Source organism: Pangasianodon hypophthalmus, chromosome 13 (genome assembly GCF_027358585.1).
Source record: "Pangasianodon hypophthalmus isolate fPanHyp1 chromosome 13, fPanHyp1.pri, whole genome shotgun sequence".
NCBI classification, from domain to species: Eukaryota; Metazoa; Chordata; class Actinopteri; order Siluriformes; family Pangasiidae; genus Pangasianodon; species Pangasianodon hypophthalmus.
This window is the reverse complement of record NC_069722.1, coordinates 7,400,296-7,419,015: the sequence shown is the minus strand read 5'-3', so window position 1 is coordinate 7,419,015 and position 18,720 is coordinate 7,400,296. Positions and strand designations below refer to the sequence as shown.

The 18,720-nt window shown below is 40.0% G+C and overlaps 1 protein-coding gene across 2 annotated transcripts; it reads right to left on the bottom strand.

The window, feature by feature from the left end:
• Positions 1-358: 358 nt before the first annotated feature.
• Positions 359-18,413, bottom strand: cramp1 (cramped chromatin regulator homolog 1). 2 transcript variants are annotated; one of them, XM_026916795.3, is made up of 20 exons: positions 18,276-18,413; positions 16,069-16,406; positions 14,310-14,512; positions 13,107-13,260; positions 12,741-12,824; positions 11,753-11,801; positions 11,540-11,625; positions 11,123-11,246; positions 10,045-10,126; positions 8,299-9,159; positions 7,992-8,157; positions 7,601-7,767; positions 6,631-6,702; positions 6,423-6,504; positions 6,163-6,270; positions 5,808-6,010; positions 5,201-5,390; positions 4,107-4,271; positions 3,371-3,516; positions 359-1,527 (listed from the first exon to the last, which is right to left on the bottom strand). In XM_026916795.3, exons 2-20 carry the CDS (start codon positions 16,403-16,405, stop codon positions 1,414-1,416), a joined length of 3,393 nt encoding a protein of 1,130 aa, XP_026772596.3. In that variant the 5' UTR covers position 16,406; positions 18,276-18,413; the 3' UTR covers positions 359-1,413. The 2 variants fall into 2 exon arrangements, with proteins under 2 accessions (XP_026772596.3, XP_026772595.3); XM_026916794.3 differs by lacking the exon at positions 18,276-18,413 and adding an exon at positions 16,802-17,342.
• Positions 18,414-18,720: the final 307 nt, after the last annotated feature.

Here is an 18,720-nt window from a genome sequence, read left to right as displayed (position 1 = left end):
ACGCATGCGCGATGCGTGAACTCAAGTCAAACTGTAGATGACAAAATTCACCCACTTTTTAAACCTTCTCTATTTTGGATTCATGCGTTATCAGTTAATTCCAGCCATCATTTCCATAAACTGCTTTAGACCTCTGAGATAAAGCGGTTGCTCAAGATGCATAGATTTTTGGCATGTACCATGTACTAATGAAACCCATGTATCAGTATTATTAAAGTTCATCATCACCATAATCGTTGTTAATTTTACTAATAATTGTGTCTATCTATCCATCCATCCATCCATCCATCCACGCTTGATCTTAATGCTCAACTTTTCATAAAGGACAAAGACACATTAAAGAAATCCAAAAACCAACTTTGTGGGAAATTTGTATTTACACGGTGGCATAAAACCCCTTTTTTATACAAACGCAGAAATCTTTAAAACAACTGCAATAAGCTTTGATGCCCTCTAAAATAAAAAAGAAAAAGAAAACACAGTTGCAACATGTAAATTAATAAATAACCCAAATAATTTACAGTATGTTATAAAAGCACAGTCAATGCTTGAATCTGTTATGGTCTATTTACATCAAAAACATTCATTCCATCACAAACAGAAGGCTCACAACCATCTAATCGCTGGCTTCAGTAAAACTGCATACAATAAAACGTAGTGTTGAAGGTCAAACATCAAACTGTAGGGCAATCAATGACTTTATTATTTAATTTAGGGAGTCTTGAAGTAATAGTTTAATATACATTTTCTACTTAAATACAGCCAAGTTTATTTTTGCTTAGCTTTTTGTTAGTGTTGGAGGATTTTCCAATTAGTTCTAGTCTTTCCCATGATGAAAAACAACCTTTCTAGCAGTGTTTTATGATAATTAAGTTAAATCTGGCAAAGCCGGTCAGATTATGAAGCCACAGATTATGAAGACAGACTGTACATGGATGTTGTGTACTATGTACACACGCTTATGGCTTTTTCAGGAGGATGATCAAATACAGATCAAAAGTATCAATGAAGAAAAAATGTCACTATGACAAAACAACCGAGCAGCAGCCTTGGCTCACGCTCGTATACACAGAACAGAGTAGGACGGACAAAAGGAAGTGAACAGAACTGGAGGAAATATTTGTTCTGATATGGCAAATTTCTATACATGAGGTTGCTTTGTAAACAAATTCGTTTAAAAAGTGGCCCAAGTGTGGCTCGTGAAACGCACACCACAAAATGATGGCCAGGCACCCACACCCATACACACACTTGATCCTGATGATCAAGGATCACGGCAGTCTTTATTGCACTTCCAACAAGGTGAATCTCATAAACACGTTCTTTTCTTCTGAATGACGGACTGGAGTTCTCCCGCAGCGCTGTGGTGGTGTTAGAAGCTCCTCCTCCTCATGCTGACCTTTCACCTCAGACTCATGGAGGAGGGAGGCTCGTCTCGGAGACAGACAGCTCTTGGGCAAGGTCGTTGAAGCGGGCGATGTAGTCGACGCTGTTCTCGCTCATCATGCAGGCCAGCTGATTATCCACCTGGATAAACAGGAAGTATGAGGAGGAATTAGAATGACTCCATAGAGTGATTACGTTTATGTGCAGGTTAGTCTGTAAATCGCAGTTTTGGAGTATTTACGCATCAGAATCACAGCCTTTTTTTTTTTTTTTTTTTTTATATACATAGCTCCTATATTTCTAAGTATAGCCAGCCTACTAGAAGTAATATTTTCCATTTATTATTAAAACATTTTTTCATAACCATCCTGAAATCATGCCAGAGGGCATTTATTATTGTCCCAAATCAACTTTAACAGTCTGAAGTATAAACTTCCTCTGATTTTTGAAATGACAAGCTGTAAAAGAATGAGTCACTCCAGGAATGCATCAACCTTTTATATTCATCGTAACGTGTATGTGGGCTATATAACAATAATGTAATATAAAACAATATAATTTAATAGTAATGTTTTCAACCTTTACTATAAGTGCGCTTGTACACAAAAATGGATATGAATTATTCATCTAATGAATGGCATAAAAAGTGCAAAAACAATTTATGTCACAGATCCGTGAAAATGATGTATCAGTTCTTAATTCTTTTATTATTAGGAAAGCAGATAAAATGCAAATAAAATGCCATAATGTAAAAAAGTGATGAATTCTATCTACTCGTTCAACAGCTTAAACTGCAAAACAACCAGTTACAGACACATTTTATACGTCAGTACATTAATTTAAAATGTTGCTGCCGCACACTTGAAAACAATGAACAAACCACAGTGCCTTAGTATTCACCCCCTTCAACTTTTCCACATTTTGTAGTGTTACAGCCTGGAGGTAAAACGGACTTATTTGGAATGTTACAATTCTACATAAATATAATGTCATGATTCTACAGAAATATAATGATTTTATATTGATTTTCTTTTCACTCCATAATTCTGAAGTGGAGTGAAAAGAAAATCAATATATTTTGCACAACAATTCACCAAAAAAAGAGCCCCATTGGTGTGAAACCTTCAAATTAGTTCTGCTGCAACCATTTATCATAAGATTTTAAATAAATAAATAAATAAATAAATGGCAGAACAACAACTCTGCCTGCAGCAGACCATTATTAAGCACGGCATTAGTCAGAGAAGCAACCAAGGGGCCAGAAGTAACTCTGAAGGAGCTGGAGAGATAGATCACAGGTCAGAAGTGACAAGCTGCTCACATGGCAGCCCAGACACTCCACAAAGCTTAACTTTATGGAAGGAGCTGTATGAAATCCCATTGGAGTCTGTGAATAGGCACGTAGGAGACTCAGCAAACGTGGGAAAAGGGTCTCTGTCTGATGAGACCAAAATTGACTTGGCACAAAGTGCTACATTCTGGAAGAAACCTGCTCATCACACTGAACATGATCCACAGTGAAGCACGGTGGTGGTACTATCATGTTACAGAGATGCATTTTATTTAAAAGGGACATGATTGAGGACAAGATGGCTGGAACCAAATACATGGTAAATCCTGTCCCAGTCTCCAAAAGACTTCAAACTGGGATGGAGGTTCACCTTTCAACCTGACAATGACCTTACACATATTGCCAAAGCTACACTGGACTGATTCAAAACCAGGAACCTCAGTGTGTTAGAATGGCCCAGTCCAAGCCCAGATCTCAATCTGATTAAGAGTTTGTGGCAAGACTTGAAAACTGTTATTCACCAATTGTCTCCATCCAATCTGACAGAGCTTTTAAGTGCATTTCGATTGCAGGGTGTAATGATATAAAATGTGGAAATTTCAAGGTAGATAAGTATAAGCGACACTATTAACACATCAGTAGAAGACTGTAAGTGAGGCTGTAATGTGAATGGCAAGTGAGGCTGTGTCTCACCTCAACAACGTCAGGCAGGCCACGGGCCTGAAAAGAATCATGGGAGTTACTATCAAGCAGGCTGGGGCCAAGTAAGGCTGTACCACTGGAGGGCCCTGCAGGGGTGAGGACAGTCCTTCGGGTTTTATCTGGTGACACCAGACTTGCTGTGCAGAGGAAACAGAGCAGGAGTCTGATTAGTTCGTGAGTCCATATAAATGCAGAGGTTCAGTTTGCATCACGTAACTAATGGGATGTAAAGCCTATGAAACCTAAGGTTATGAAAACTCCAGTGGGGACTCTTTGCATAGTTCTATAATATCAGGACTGCTTTTTAAAACCTGCATAGATGTAAACTTTTGCATATAGAATTAAAATGGGAGTTTTGAATTTGCCACAAATAAAATGAGAACATTTGCCTCATAACACCCAAAAAAGTTAAGACTACTGAAAAATCATAAGTGAACTGGCAGGGAGAAACACCGGTGTGACAATTTTTTTCCCCTCTGTGAAAAAGAATACAAGAGAACATAATTAAAAAACTTTATACATGACTGAAATAGACAATAAGCAGACATATCCAAATATTTATATAAAATACAAGTCTGACTTTCTGTCCTGAGCTGTAGATACACTGTGGAAATGGCATTTAATACCTTTTGGCCCATTTTTAATGGACTTTGTTTCAGTGGTCACATGTGCCATTGCTTTAAATTAAACAAAACCTCATTTAGTTTGCTGTTTTCATGACACTCACAGAGCAGGCAGCCCAGAGTCGAGTCGCTAGAGTCACTGGGGTACCACTGGGGATCATGCATAGGAGATGGCATCCAGCTATGGCCGGGACTGTCCTGGAGGGAGGGGAGAAGCTTAGACCTGTCACTTCCATTGAGCTTTGGAGGAGAAAGAGACGATCCTTCACCTAAGCAAGAAGGAAAGATGGAAAGCAAAAGAGAGAGAGAGAAAGGCAAAGTGAGACGTTAAACATATTTAAAGAAAAGATTTGGCTAGGAAATAATGGTGTCATCTGAGTCCCCTAGACAGGTGCCTAAACAGGACATCTGTGACTTTTTCTTTTTTTTTTTTATTCGTTTAATTTTTTTAATTTGTTATTGCCCAGTGGACAAGTAGGTTCAAACCTAAACCAGGTAACCAAAGAAAGGGAAAAAAAAAAACCCTAATCCCTACTATCTTGTTTCAAATTTTCATTTGGTATGCACGTTTAAACTTAATGCACATTAAACATTTTCGGGAGGAAGACCTGGATGTGAAATTTACAGAGAAAGAGTGAAAACAAATTTTACAAATCATGGTCATTCATCTTCCATTTGTGCCAAGCATGGAATTATCCAATGTAAATTACTCCAGTGAGTGTATTAGGCCAAGGTCAGAATTAATAAAATATATCCAGACACAGAGCAAACTTGCAATTGCTGTAAACAAATTTCTTCCTCGTCGCACATATATTCTGGTCCTGCCCACAAATCTCTAACTACTGGACTGAAATATTTTCAGTGATATCAGAAGTGCTACATGTTAAATGTAGTCCAACTCACTTTAGAGCACTGTTTAGTATATTCCTCTTACAGAAACAATTCCGAACCACTGTTCTGAACTCATATCATTTATAACTTTATTAGCAAGACTTGACTTGGAAAACTATGTATACATAATTTTAAGTGTGGGTTCAATATTTGACAACTTTTACTTTTGTTCTTATCTCCTACATGTGTATAAAATGTCCTGTATTTATCTGTTCAACTGTAATATCCGTTTATTGCTCACTACCGAGTAACATGGAAATGAAACATGTCCTCATACAGAACCAGCAGTAAGTTCACCCAAACCCACCATAGTGTGCAGAACTGATGGCAAGCTCAATAATGGAGTCACTGATGTGAGTGTGAGGTTCTCCAGGAGGAAGGGATTCGTCTGGAGGGCCAGGGAGTGAGATGTCCAACAGGGAAGCAACACTAGGAGGTGCCAGTAGGGAGTCTCCACCCCCTGGAGATGGTGGAGGGACCCCATTCTGCAAAGAACCCTAATAAAGCATTGAGAGGGAGGGGAAAAAACACAGCTGACTTAGAAAATAATCAACATAATCATCAAGTTTCTCATTTCTGTTTCATCTTCTAGTAACTACACATCCAAAAGTGTTTTATTCCTCTTATTCCTCCACAGCAATTTGCCTATATGAACAATTATTTTATAATATGAAAGACCAAACTACTTACTTTTTAATCAACTTACAGTTGCAATTAATCCATGAATTAAGCTAGTTCTAGTATCACTTTATAACAGCTATATTACACCAGTTGTTCCCTCACCAGCCTCTGTTTTGAAGACTTTCCCATGTCAAACAAAGTTACAGATTTACCTCTGACTGTAACAAAACATTACACTGGAGACTCAGAATTGAGAATTCCACAGCATAGTGATGCAAGTGAGTATAACATACTGTCTCTTGCTGCAGAAGCTCAGAACTGGGCTCAGGCTCAGGTTCAGGTTCAGGCTCAGGATCAGAATGTGCCGGTGGTGTGGCAGCCTCAGGTGGCAAAAGGCTCGACTCTAGAACCGGGGCCTCCAGAGCAGTGGCCTCTACTTCTCGACACGGGCTTCCTGGGATAATGCCTGCAGATTTTGCTGCCAGGTCAATTGCACCTGAAGCACAAGAAACAAGTTACTCTCTACTGAAAACAAAAAAAAAGTAGACGCATATTTGTTTTGTTAGTGATCATTCAAAAAAAAAAAAAAAAAAAAAAAAAAAGGTAAAATCAACAGACAACTTCAAAATCATATGACAGTAATCTTACTGGACAGTTGATTAGAAGAAGCAGTATTTATTGTAGTGGAAGTGGCTTTAAGTGCAAGGGGTCGGGATGACGAGAGCCGGCTTTGGATGGGCCGAAAAGAACCAGTGCCTTGAGGAGAAAAATAAAAGGAAAAACATAAAGCCAATGAGATTTTTCTTCTTTACTTCGAAATTGTATTTTTATATGTTAAAACTAAAAATTTGCTAATGTTGAATGTATATATTTGTACAGATAGCCGATATGATGAGGCTGTAGATTACCAGTAGCTGAAGAGCTGGAGAGAATTGAGAAAGAGCACACATGTTGGGAGGAATCTCCTGTTGTTCGAGGCAACAATGTTCTCTACAGAGAAGAAACAGAAGAAACACTTATTGGCTGCAAATAACTTAGTTAAAAATAAGATACACAGTTACAATAATGTCACCCCAATTATCATGATTTCCAGGTTGTAGGCTCTGGTTGCCTTACCTGCACAACAAGTGGCTTCCTCAGTGGACGGCCCCTTCCTATTTTCCTTGGCTTGTGGAAGAAAATATCTGACTGAAAGAGAAACAGTAGTGTTAATAAAGTGAACATAAATTAATTGCTTAAAACTACAGTGTATAGGATTGTTTTGTATAGGAGTCAGGGGAGACACATTCGAAAACACACTATAATCTGATGTTCCCAAGCTGCTGTGAATCACCCAGACAATCCTGTAATAGTAAATCACAGTCAGTGATCACAGTAAATCACAGTCAGAGTTTTGTCAAAAGTGTTGGGTCCATCATTATGCCCCAACTTCAGGCATGAAATAGTGAAAGAGTTCAATTTTATACTGCAAGAGGAAAAAGGATTCAGAACTGACATTTGTTTCTTGCTGAATAGGTAAGGCATACATTTGTGTAATTTTATAATTTAGGGCGAAGCTAGTGAATGATTTTTAGCAGATTTATCTTCGTTGTGGAAGATAATGGATAACAGGTTGTGTGTGAGTTTATTTTTGCATTTCAAACACCACTATATTAGATGAGAGTAAGGCAACTTTTTCTATGGATAACTACACAAGCTATTTTTCTCAATTATAAAGGGGTATTGTGCAGTTCTAAAGTTTGAAGGCCATACTATAGTTTTGCAAGTCACAAAGTTTGGGGGAAAAATGTGGATTGTAAGGTTTGTAAAGTGCATGTCTCTGGTGCAGGTGTAGTCAACACTTAGCAGATGTAGCATTTTCAGGAGGACCCCTTGCTAGACAAATCTTATAGCTGCAGTCCCTCAGGGTAATATGGTCATCATGCTGTTTGTATGACAGCATTAAACCCAACCATGTAATTTAAATACATGCTCCAAATGCTTTGTGTATGATTGTGCACCATCATCTCACTATTCACCTCAAAGAGTGGCTAGGTTTGCGACAGATCAGTTTTTAGCTTGTGCTCTAAAGAAGGTGACCACTCACACTGATTGAGTCCAGCTGCTGGCGGAAAGCCAACTCTGCCTCCTTATTGGGAGAAAACATCCGTAAGTGGCGGGAGCTGTTAGGTGGCAGTGTCGTTGGAACAGCAAACACACCCCCATCACCATCACTGCCAGAAACCAACAGAGAACGTGGTAGATTCCGGCCACCTGTGGAGACACAACAACCGAAATCAGCGCATGCACGAGCCTAACTGCACCCTTGTCTAGATTCCAAAATACTGTCACAGGTTTGCCAATCATCCATGGAGGTTCTACTGAATGGAGGGATATTTTCAAACATTTAAATACCAAGTATGATGAATCATATTGACTAAACATTCAAGATGCTCCTTATGACTGAAAACCTTCACATTCATGTTTATGTTTTGTACCTGTGCCAGCTGTATTAGGCAGTGTTTTGGTGCGTGCTGTGTGTTGCTGCCGTCCACAGCTGGGGCTGCGAGTTCCCACAGCCTGAGTTTTGCCTGGAGGTGTCAGAGACTGTTCCTCCTGACCAGGCTTGATGGGAGATGTCCCTACCGAACACATGTCTGAAGCCTGAGATAGTGACAGCAAGAACAGAAACGCAAAGAAGAGAAAAACATATGTCTTATGATTTGTGATATTCACTAGATGTCACATGTTTTCAAAATTCAAACTGTAACCATCATTTGTATGCTTAAATCCATGGCTACTCACGGGTTTGGGGTTGACCTCTGAGGAGACGAGTCTTAGGAGGCAACGAAGCACGTTGTGAGTGGTGGGCAGGGCTGAAGGGCGGGGCTTGGGCTGCCACTCATACTCTAGCTGCAGCTTTCCAGGCTTGCCCATCATGAGGTAGAGTTCAGCTAGAGTGACATTTTCTGAGCCCTGTGAGCTCCAGCCCTCCTCACGGATCTGTTGCGGCGAGCGACCAGTTGCAGCTGCATCCTCCACTCGGCCTGGGGGCTCAGGTGGAGGAGGAGGTGGAGGAGGAGGAGGACCTCCATCTGCTGTGGCCCCAACTGCTAGAGGAGTCTCTGTGCTGTGGTCTGTCAGTATGGGCTCTCCTGGACTGACAGTGTCTTTACTCGCTCCACTAGAACATGTCTGGGACTGAGATGTGCCCAAAGAATCAGGAGTCCCAGTCCCGCTGCCTTCCTGTCCTGGGAAAGGCAGCAGACTTGTAGAAGTTGGAGTGACAGAAGGAGTGGTAGTGTTAGGAGCCGTGTTTAAAGTGCTCTCTGCCCCCGGAGTGCAGTTACTGCTTTCTGAACTCTCAGGTACTTGTCCATCGGCTCTTTTTATGTCTCCACCTCCAATGGCACCCTTGCCTGGTTTTCCCGTCCCTCGGACAGGCTGAATCCCTAGGATCTGGGCTGCTGGCAGGTCTCTTACACCCGGGCGACCACGCCCAGTCTCCTGCCAGTGCACAGTGCAGGAGGCCTTGGAGTGAACGACACGTGCTACTCCAGGTAACACGGTAACTGTGCTGCTTTCTGCTGGATACAGAAACAGATCTTCCGAGTCACCAGGCAGGGATACACCTTCTAGAGCCTCCCGCTCTGCTAGACTCTTAAGCTAGACACAATAGCATTAAGGATAGAAAATCTGATATAGATGTTGCACATTGTGTTAGATACAATAAACCAGACAAACAGCAAAAACAGGCTCCATTCATTTTAGGAAATTATCTGTCAGGACACTTTTCATGACTTAAACACATGACAGCTGTTGCTCACAGGTCATCTTAGAATGACTCACACCTGCACTCTTCTTAACATCACGGTCAACAATCTAACAATCCCATCCTGACCACTCCTTATGCAAATATCATTTTTTCCCACAAGTTTTACTAAAATGTTAAATTGAAATATACAGCTGCTCCCCTCACTCACACTCCCAAGAAAACACTAAATTACCAACTAGAATATGAGTGAAGGCTTATATAAAAACAATACTGAAAAGTATAGAAAACAAGAACATCATGACAAGCCCATAAAAATCCCAAATTGAATCAGAATTCTAGCTTTGCAGTCTTGAGACCTCCAGGCCTCCTCTGCAAAAAAAATTTCAGATCTCAAAGGGATTCTCCTGATAAAATAAATAAAATTAGGCAATATGCTGGCTGATAAGCTGTAGATAACTTCCCCAAGCTTATAATTTTATATTATATTATATTATATTATTATATATATATATATATATATATATATATATATATATATATATATATATATATATATACACACACACACACACACACACACACAATGTCAGCTTAGAAAAAAAAATCTCATATGCCTTGGTAGTCCAAACTTTTCCAGGAGCTTAGGCACTTTATCCATTTCTCATTTTCCAGGTGTTTTCCATAACATGCAAACCCCCCAAAACATGTTTCAAAATACTGAAATGACAACATCTATAAAACACATTTCACATGTGAAACACACATAGAAAGGATACAATTCGCTGGTCCTGAACAGCCCATTTTTGCTTCAGGAACTCGATAAGACTAGACACTTTCCTGTGCAACTCCACAACCATCCTAAAACAAACATTCCAGACATCATCAACCATTCAACAGGAACAGAGCAAGACATCATACTCAGAAACAGAGAACCAAGAAGCAATAAATCTAACATAGGCCAGATGCATGGTGGATGAGTCCTTCATAGGCAAGAAAGGTTTATGGACATTAACTGGTTGAAGATTTAAAAAAAAAAAAAAAAAAAAAAAAGGCCTTCAGGATCATATCACAAGCCTAAGGATGAAGAATTGATGAACTTATGAAGCTCCTTGAATAACTAGAAAAACCAACATGTAACCACAGATACGGTAAATTTTCTCTAAGAACACATTTATTTTGCATTTTTGGAAGGATTCTCCAGTGTCAAGGCTTTGTAACAGTCAGAGGTAATACTGCAACTTTATGTTTTCTGACATGGAAGAGTCTTCAGGGCAGAGGACTTTGTGTTTACTTGACAAGTCGCACTTTTCTGTCTTATTATCTTGAAGGTGAGGGAAGGAATTTTTATAGTGGCTACAATATAAATGATAACAAGAACTAATAAAAAATAAACTAAGAATGGATAAACTGTCATTCTTTCATGAATAAAAAAATTATAATTCTTGACAGATTGCTGTGTTATAAGAATAAACCACAACGTGTTATTATTGGAAAAGAATCGACTTCTGAGTAATAACAGAAACTCTGCTTTGTATCAGGCCAGATCACACCACCCATTTGTTGATTATTCTCCTATAACACTACACTCCATCATGTTTTATTCCTTACTTATCCTGCGAGCTTCATAGCTGACTGCCCACATGAGTGTAAAAGCCGCCCTCACAAAAGACTTTTCTTAGACCTGATGTGCGCCTCTAATTCCATATTTTTGAGGACCGAAGTCCTAAATAGTGAATAGAGTATTTGAATATTGGCACCTCAAACGTATTTGAATAGCCATGTACACCCCTAACAGAAAATGGACTGTAAGGGAATAATTCAGGAGTGTAACTGTGTGAGGCAGGTGACACTAACCTGAGGCGAGGATTATGGGCCAGACTCTGAACCCGAGACCACGAGTGGTTACTACGCGGCTGCAGCTCCAAGGCAACCTTCAGTGGCAACCGCACTGGCTTCTGGTCCTCCTCATCACTCACTCCTGAGATGTAGAAGACAAAGACAAAGTGGGGGAGAAAAAAAGAGAACAGATTAGTAACTCATATTCTTAATCTGCATCTCCTCCTAGTTTCTAATCAATCACATAACCTGTAACCATAGAAACACAGAATTCACCCTACTTACGCAAGTTCTACAATAATCCACTACCTTCCTCTCAAGCGCTACACACACGTTAGCTTTTTCTAGACCTCCATTCCAGAACAGTCTCTCAAGTTTCCCAGCTGAATACACACTTACACACACTGCTCTCATTTCTCTCTTAAACATACACACCATCTGGGTCGCACAGTTTCTTCAGTGCGCGACACATGGGGGCTTTGATCCTCAGGTTCCTGCCTTTAGAGCGAACCGTGGTGGCCCTAAAACCACACACACACACACACACACACACCTGAGTTAAACATTTAGTCAACTCAACTATAAGTAAACCACGCAACCAGGTGTATTTTATTTGTCTCATACTTGGACACAAATAAATCCACTTACCCTTGCATGATGAGCTCATTCAGTTTGGCCACATTCTTGTCATCCATCACTGAAAAGAACAAGAAGTGGAGAGAAAGCAGTTACATGTGTCCCATTGACATGTGATCAATAACGCAACTGAAAAATTCCAATCCTCGCCTTATTCTTTTGGCCAAGCAATCACACTGTACTTTAGCCAGTGCACCAGTGTTTCCCGTGGACAGTTTTTTTAAAGTTTTTTTAAGCTTTGGATACAAGCGAGTGACACCTGCTTGCCTGACAGGTCAGCGATCTTATTGTCTACCCATTTCCCAAAATATTTTTTAAAAAATAAATGAATAAAAACTCAATTTTGTATTTGTTTGCATGCTAGACGTCGTCAGCTGAACAAAGATACCGCTATCTGTTTATAGACGAGTCATTTCACGTACTGTTTAGTTGATTATATGTGATGGGTATAATTAAATAAAAAAAACAAGTAAATACTGAAAGACAATCTACCTTAAAGCAGCTAGTACGCTAAATTTTAAGCACCTATTTAGTTTGTCATCCAAATGACAAATGTAACAATGTAAAATTGATAATTTGCAAATATATTAACTAAGACGAACGTTTAACGCCGTTTTTGTGCCGTACAATTTTGCCTTCTTTCTTTCTTTTCTTTTGGCCATCGATCATTTGCTAAACTACAATAACTTTTCCTAACATAATATAACAACATTTGGTGAGCCACATAGCTACAGCTATAAGATTATTCTTCTCTTCCAATAACAGGACTTTTTTTTTGACCTCAGCAAAAAGTGAGCAAGTCTTGGGCCAACACAGTATCAACCATTGTGAAGCACAGGACATTTAAACATACACACCTTACGAAAATGTTTTTCTTTCTTTTCTGGTTGTTGAATCTACTTGTCCACCAGGGACATGAGATCTGCTTGTCCCAGATGCCGGGCTACTGCCAAGGGCTCTGTCCACCCCAATTAAGAAAATAAAAGTTACTAGTACTCACAGCCTCCAACCTTCTTCCTGAGCTCGGCATAACATATGAGTCCATAGAGCTCCTGTGAGGATTTCTTCAGCACTCGGGAATACGCTAAGGAAGACAACGAGGGGAAAACAGAATGAGCACGGTCTTGTTTGTGACTCATCACAGTACACAAGAAGTTCACATTTACGCAACACAGTTCAATCAAACTGGACGTAATAACTCAAATCAAAATGGCACTGTATCCTGCAATTCATTTTCTGTTGCAACAGATCATCTAAAAGCAATGACCTCTCCCTTCTTAACATGCACATAAAAAACAAACAGTTCCACTACACTCTGTAAAAACCACATGGATCAAAATGTGCGTGTATGAGCCTTTAGCCTTACCGTTATTGAAATCAATGTGTTTGGAGATCTTGTGCCAGGTTCTATAGTAGAAGTGGCGAACTTGCTCCTTATTCTTCACCATACTAGCAGGTTTGCCTTTCTTCTTATACTTCAGAGCAATGTTATTCTGTATGGCTTCAAAGTCCTTCCCATGCTGAGACAGAAAGCAAGACGGAAAGAAAGAGAGCAAGAAAGAAATATAGGGGGAAAAGGAATAAAAAAATTTTTTTTTAAAGTGACACGTGATCAACTCACTGCAAGTGCCAATTATTGTAATTACAGGTGGCAAATATATTAAATCACGATATGACATTTCAGGACATTTCAACAATACACTCTACATGCCACATTTAGGTTTGCTAATAAAAGGGCCAAGCAAAACACATTTTAAAGAGCGATGAGGTCAGTGTTTGCAAGAATAAATGATTTAACAGAGAAAGAATGATAAATAAAATACTGGATATAAAAATATGTTTTAACATTCAAATACTTGTTATTGTGTGCAACACTGGAGTCAGTCAGCATTTTTAAAACACTGACGATACCAGCAGTATCTCTGAAAAGTCTATTTTGACATAACCTATTACTAATTATAACTCTCTAATATAAATGTACTTGTTCTAATATGTTTTTCATATCGTTTTTAGAAAGAAAGATGTCTAATCGTTATGGTATCATTTTCTGTAAAGAGATGTTTAATCAACGTTTATGGAAGGAGTCTCCAGTGTCAGCACTTTATAACAGTCAGTAAGTTTTCCATCATGAGAAAGTCTTCAGGACAGAGGAGTTTATAATTTCTGGTATTTCTGTACTATGACAAGCTGCGTCTTTTTGTCTTTTTAATTTCTAGGAGAGAAAAAGAGAGACTGGTAAGGAAGTAAGGTAGCAGCTATAAAGCAAATAACAGGAACTAACTTGTCTTATGGACACTCCACAACATTAAGTGTAACTATAAATGGACAAAAACTATGTCCATTTAATTAACAAACATTGGGACTCATCACAGCACACCATCATTGTTTATTTTCCATTAACAGCTCACCCCATTGTGTTTTATTTCTTACTTAACTATCTTTGAGGATGTATTTATAGACTGATCACAATGAGAACTAATATGATGCACATCACAAAACATTCCTGTGGATTAAAAGAACTTCATGGATTTGAAGAACTTAAGCAACACTCATGGCAATAACAGATTACCTCATAAAGTCCTTCAAAGAATGAGTTCTTGTCCTCAGTGCTCCAAGACTCCCACTGTCTGCGTGCACGCTTTTGATTCCCTCCTTCATCTTTCTCCACCGGGCCCTGGCTCCTGGGGGCAGAGCGAGAGCTCCCTCCAGCTGCAGCACTTCCTCCTGAGCCTGCACTGCCTGATGCAGCCACAGCAGGAACCGCATCACTCCCTGGGGCAGAGGAAGGAAAGAAAGAATGAGAGAGGAGATTGGGACTTGTTGTTCTGTTGTCCACACCACACAAGAAGTAGAGGCCCCAGAATAGTCTGGATCCCAAAATATCTAGGGACGGACTAAAAATAATGAAATATTTCCACCGTGTATAGCTGGAACGTATTTATTATGTTACTTCCAATGAAGACCACGGGAATATTATAACTGGAAAAAGCTGTTTATATGACACATGCCTTAGGCAGAACAGTTAAAGTACGCACCCAAATAGACATAATACACGTTCACAAACATGACCTCATTAGATGACTCTCAATAATAAAGAACTCCACTCATCAGCTTTTTAGTAATGATATTCAGCATACAGATCACTATACGCAAGCTATACAGCTCCTGCTATTCAGCTAGATTTACAAATAACTCTAAATATTTTTCCCAGCTGCGTGTCCTAAATACACAAGCATGCACCATTTCACATTCGAAAAAAAAAAAAAAAAAAAAACAGAACGAAAGACAGTGCATTAGAATGATAAATAATGACGTTTTATCACGCAGGGTATGAATTGAAGTGTATGTTGGCAGTGTGTCCACGCTCGTCAGGAAGTGTGAGTGGGGAGTCATTCGGAGGTGTTCCAGACCTGCTGCTTACTACACTGGTCCAAAAACAACATGCCTGGAGAAAGACGCCAACAACACTGCCCCCAACACACACACACACCAGACTACACCACAATGTACCATGCACTCAACCATTCACTTAAAAACATCAAGGATTGTGCTTCAAATAAAATAAATAAGTTTTTTTTTAAAGCACCAGATAAAATCAGTCTATTCTGCAGCATTGCAACAGAAATGAATCTAAGCATTTTACCACACATTATGCATGGTTTTTGCAAATGAGTCCAAACGGCAACTCAAACGTGACACCAATGACCACGTTAAACACATTACGTGACCTCGGTGTCACGCACAGGGCTCCTTTTCTCAGAAAAAAGTGTTACGAGGTTTTTCCCAGATTACTTTACTAAACTGTATCTTTTACCTAGAGGTGTACATGTAGTGTAACTTTACTTGAAAAACTAGTTATGGTCCATGTGCGTACCTTAAATGATTTTTAATGGTATACCGTACGCACACTTCCTGGTGAAAGACACATATTAAAGAGAGAGAAAGATGCACCATTGAGGGTCCCACCCCAGGGACAAGGAAAGCTACCTCTAGTACTGTTTTTTATCAGAGAGTGTATTGCAGAGAAGAGGAAAAATTTTAAAGTCAACATATTTAGATGCATAGTCTTTAGTCTATATTGTTTGGCTTTTTCCCCTCAAAACAGTTTGTGAATTTTCATACTTCTTGAGCGTCCTTTTAATTCCAGTTTCCTGGACTTTCTCAGGAGCCATGATGCAAAGAGGATGCTGTAGTCACAATAAACTAGTATCCCATTAATGTTTTCATCTTTAATCCACGTGGGTCCTGGCAGCAGGAAGGATTATTATATGGTGCTGATTTGTTTGTTTGTTTGTTTGTCCTCTTTTAGGTGAGCTGGTTGTTCCTACCTTTGGTTTTGGTGCCGCTGTGTCCGTTCACCGCGGGCCCGTCTTTGCGGATCCGTTTGCTCGGAGGTCGGACGCTGGAGCGGAGGAAGTGATGCTGGTCGTGAGCGGCCGGAGGGGAGCCCAGGCCCGCGGGGTTCGGCTGCGCTCCGGACGGGTTCGGTGATGAACCGGAGGCGAGCGCGGCGCACGGACTCGGCGCTTCCTCACCGTCCCTCTTTGTGCTCGGCTGCTCGCTCGGTGTCCGCTCCGCGCTCTCCTCTTCTTCGCAGCCTTCGAGCTTTCGGATAGGTTTGTTCGAGCCCTCGACTCCCGAGCCGGCCTGCTGGCCCACTGTCATCCTGATAAAACACACAAAGCAAAAAAAAATTCGAGAGGCTTTGTGGACGTTTTGCTTTTAACCAAAATAGAGGAATTAACTTAGAAGAGGCGACGTTCTGCCTAACTCAACATGGCCGCCGCTGTTTGTTTCAAATCCCCCTCTCACCGTCCCGACAATTCGCGTCGAAAAATTGCATTTTACACACTTCCACTTTTGACCAAACAACACTATTTTGTCTTAATTCGGTTCTTTTTTCGCACTAGTTTCATTTAAGTTCAGTTGTGCTTTGTTTAATCCGACATTCAGAAGGTGAGCTGTACACTTTAGCGCCCTGCACAAACGACAAGCGACAACGAAAAAATCTTTCGCGCATTCGACCTCTATTTAAAGTGATTGTTTTTCGAGAACCGTTACCCATTTTCCAGCTCTTCAGCGGCGGACGAGATCTTCTTTCTCTTCACCATGAGTCCGAAGATTTTGGAGACCAATTTTCGAGCAATTTAAACATATTCTCCAAGCGAGAAAGGAGGTCGTGTGTCTGGACTCGTCCTCTCCTCGCTGCTGCTGCCGCCTCGACTCAAGCCTCAACTCCGCTCAGCTCAACTGTTCGTCTCGCAGGAACAGCAAGTCCAACTCAAAAACTCCCAGACAGAACCACGAGAAACATTTATCTACACCACAGATACACGTTCACCATCTGAAAGGGGCAAATCAACCGCTGTGGGGTCGGACCTCCACATTTTTTTACGACTTGTACCACAAAGACGACACCAAATCCTCCTGAGCACCTCCTCACTCCACAAGTCTGGACTTTGTTGTTAACTACGTCATCATAAGTTTAAGAATCGATGCTTTCTTATGACAAGTCACAATTTATAAAATGCAACGAAAATCCGCACAAATCATCCATCAGAGATGTTGAACCAGTCTCAAGATTGAGATGATGCCAGAAATACACAGGAGAGTTAAGATAAACTACACCTATTCAGCAGGGCGGGTGTAGCTTTATTATATAAACACCCTGAAAATCATGATAGGGCATTTGTACCATTAGTGTATCCTCAGAAATCAGCAGTTCTGTCCCAATCTGAAATCATCAGTATTTATAAATGATACCACAAAGCATTTGACAGCACATGTTCTATGTTATATTGTGCCAATTAGGGTGGTGCCTTCCTCTCTGTCCAGGCAACTGTAAATCTGGACCATCTTACATACAACATGATCAGCAGAAATAGTACCATTTTGACTATTTACTCCATAAAGTTTAGTTATTACAGTTAAGATATATTATTATCTTAGAATCACAGTTTAACAGGCATGCTGTACTTCAGGATCTAGCATGATATGGACCTAAAGTGCTCTTTAATGACAGTTTGGTGAAATCTGAGACATTTGGGACATAAAGATAAGGAATATAATATGATTTCACGAGTTGCACGGTATACTTTAGGTATTTGTACAAGCTGTATAAAGGATCATCGGGCTTCAAAACTCAACTCATTACTTCATTCAAATGATCACCGCATCAACACTTAAAGATCTGATGTAACTTTGCTAACTAGTGAATCTTCCTAACAGTTTGGCTCCTGGTTTATTTTTTTCAGCGTCTTCAATTTCCTATAAGCACACTGAGATGAGTTAGACTCTTTCCATGGCATTGATTTTTTATAGATTTATGTATATATATATATAAAAAAAACAAGTGACACCAAGCTAATGTAATTCACCTTCAAACACAACGACCAGCAAACTAGCAAGCAACACGGCTAGCTAACCATAATCGAGCTATCACAATAAGCTAAAAAAAGTTGCACACACTTGATGTTAAGATGCTGGAATCAAAAGCAACGACTACAAAACACTACTTTACACAGCGATATATTACCTTGTGTGGCGTTTATCAGGTTAGTCGAAGTGAACACAATCCGTAAGAACATGAAGTGGACAGCTAGCTTAGCTTCCCCAGTGACAGCATCATCAAGTTTTCCTGTTTTTTCCCTCGTGCCTCAAACCACGCCCACTCCCGCTCAAAAACAAATCCCGTGATTGGTCACAGGGTGGTCACGTGCTCAGTACGTGTGACGTCGCATAGTTTAAACGTGATTGGTCCAATCTAAATCGTGTTCCTTTAAATTTTTTTACTTTTAAAAATAAAATCTGGATATGCTTGCCAAAACGTGTGCGCGGATGATTTAGAGTTTTAATCAGGAATATTGTTTTATTGTTTTATTTATCGTTGTTGGACCGCTATGATCGTGTTACATCCCCATCTATTATTTATAGTCCGGAAAAGATAAGATACTCTATTTAGGACGAAACTATCTATGCAG

Coding starts and splice junctions, on each gene's coding strand:
- cramp1 (XM_026916794.3), bottom strand. CDS start 16,851: ATGGTGAAGAGAAAGAAGATCTCGTCCGCCGCTGAAGAGCTGGAAAAT. Junction 14,513..16,068: donor CAGCGGCACCAAAACCAAAG/GTAGGAACAACC, acceptor CCTCTGCCCCAG/GGAGTGATGCGGTTCCTGCT. Junction 6,703..7,600: donor AGCAGCTGGACTCAATCAGT/GTGAGTGGTCAC, acceptor TTTCTCTTTCAG/TCAGATATTTTCTTCCACAA.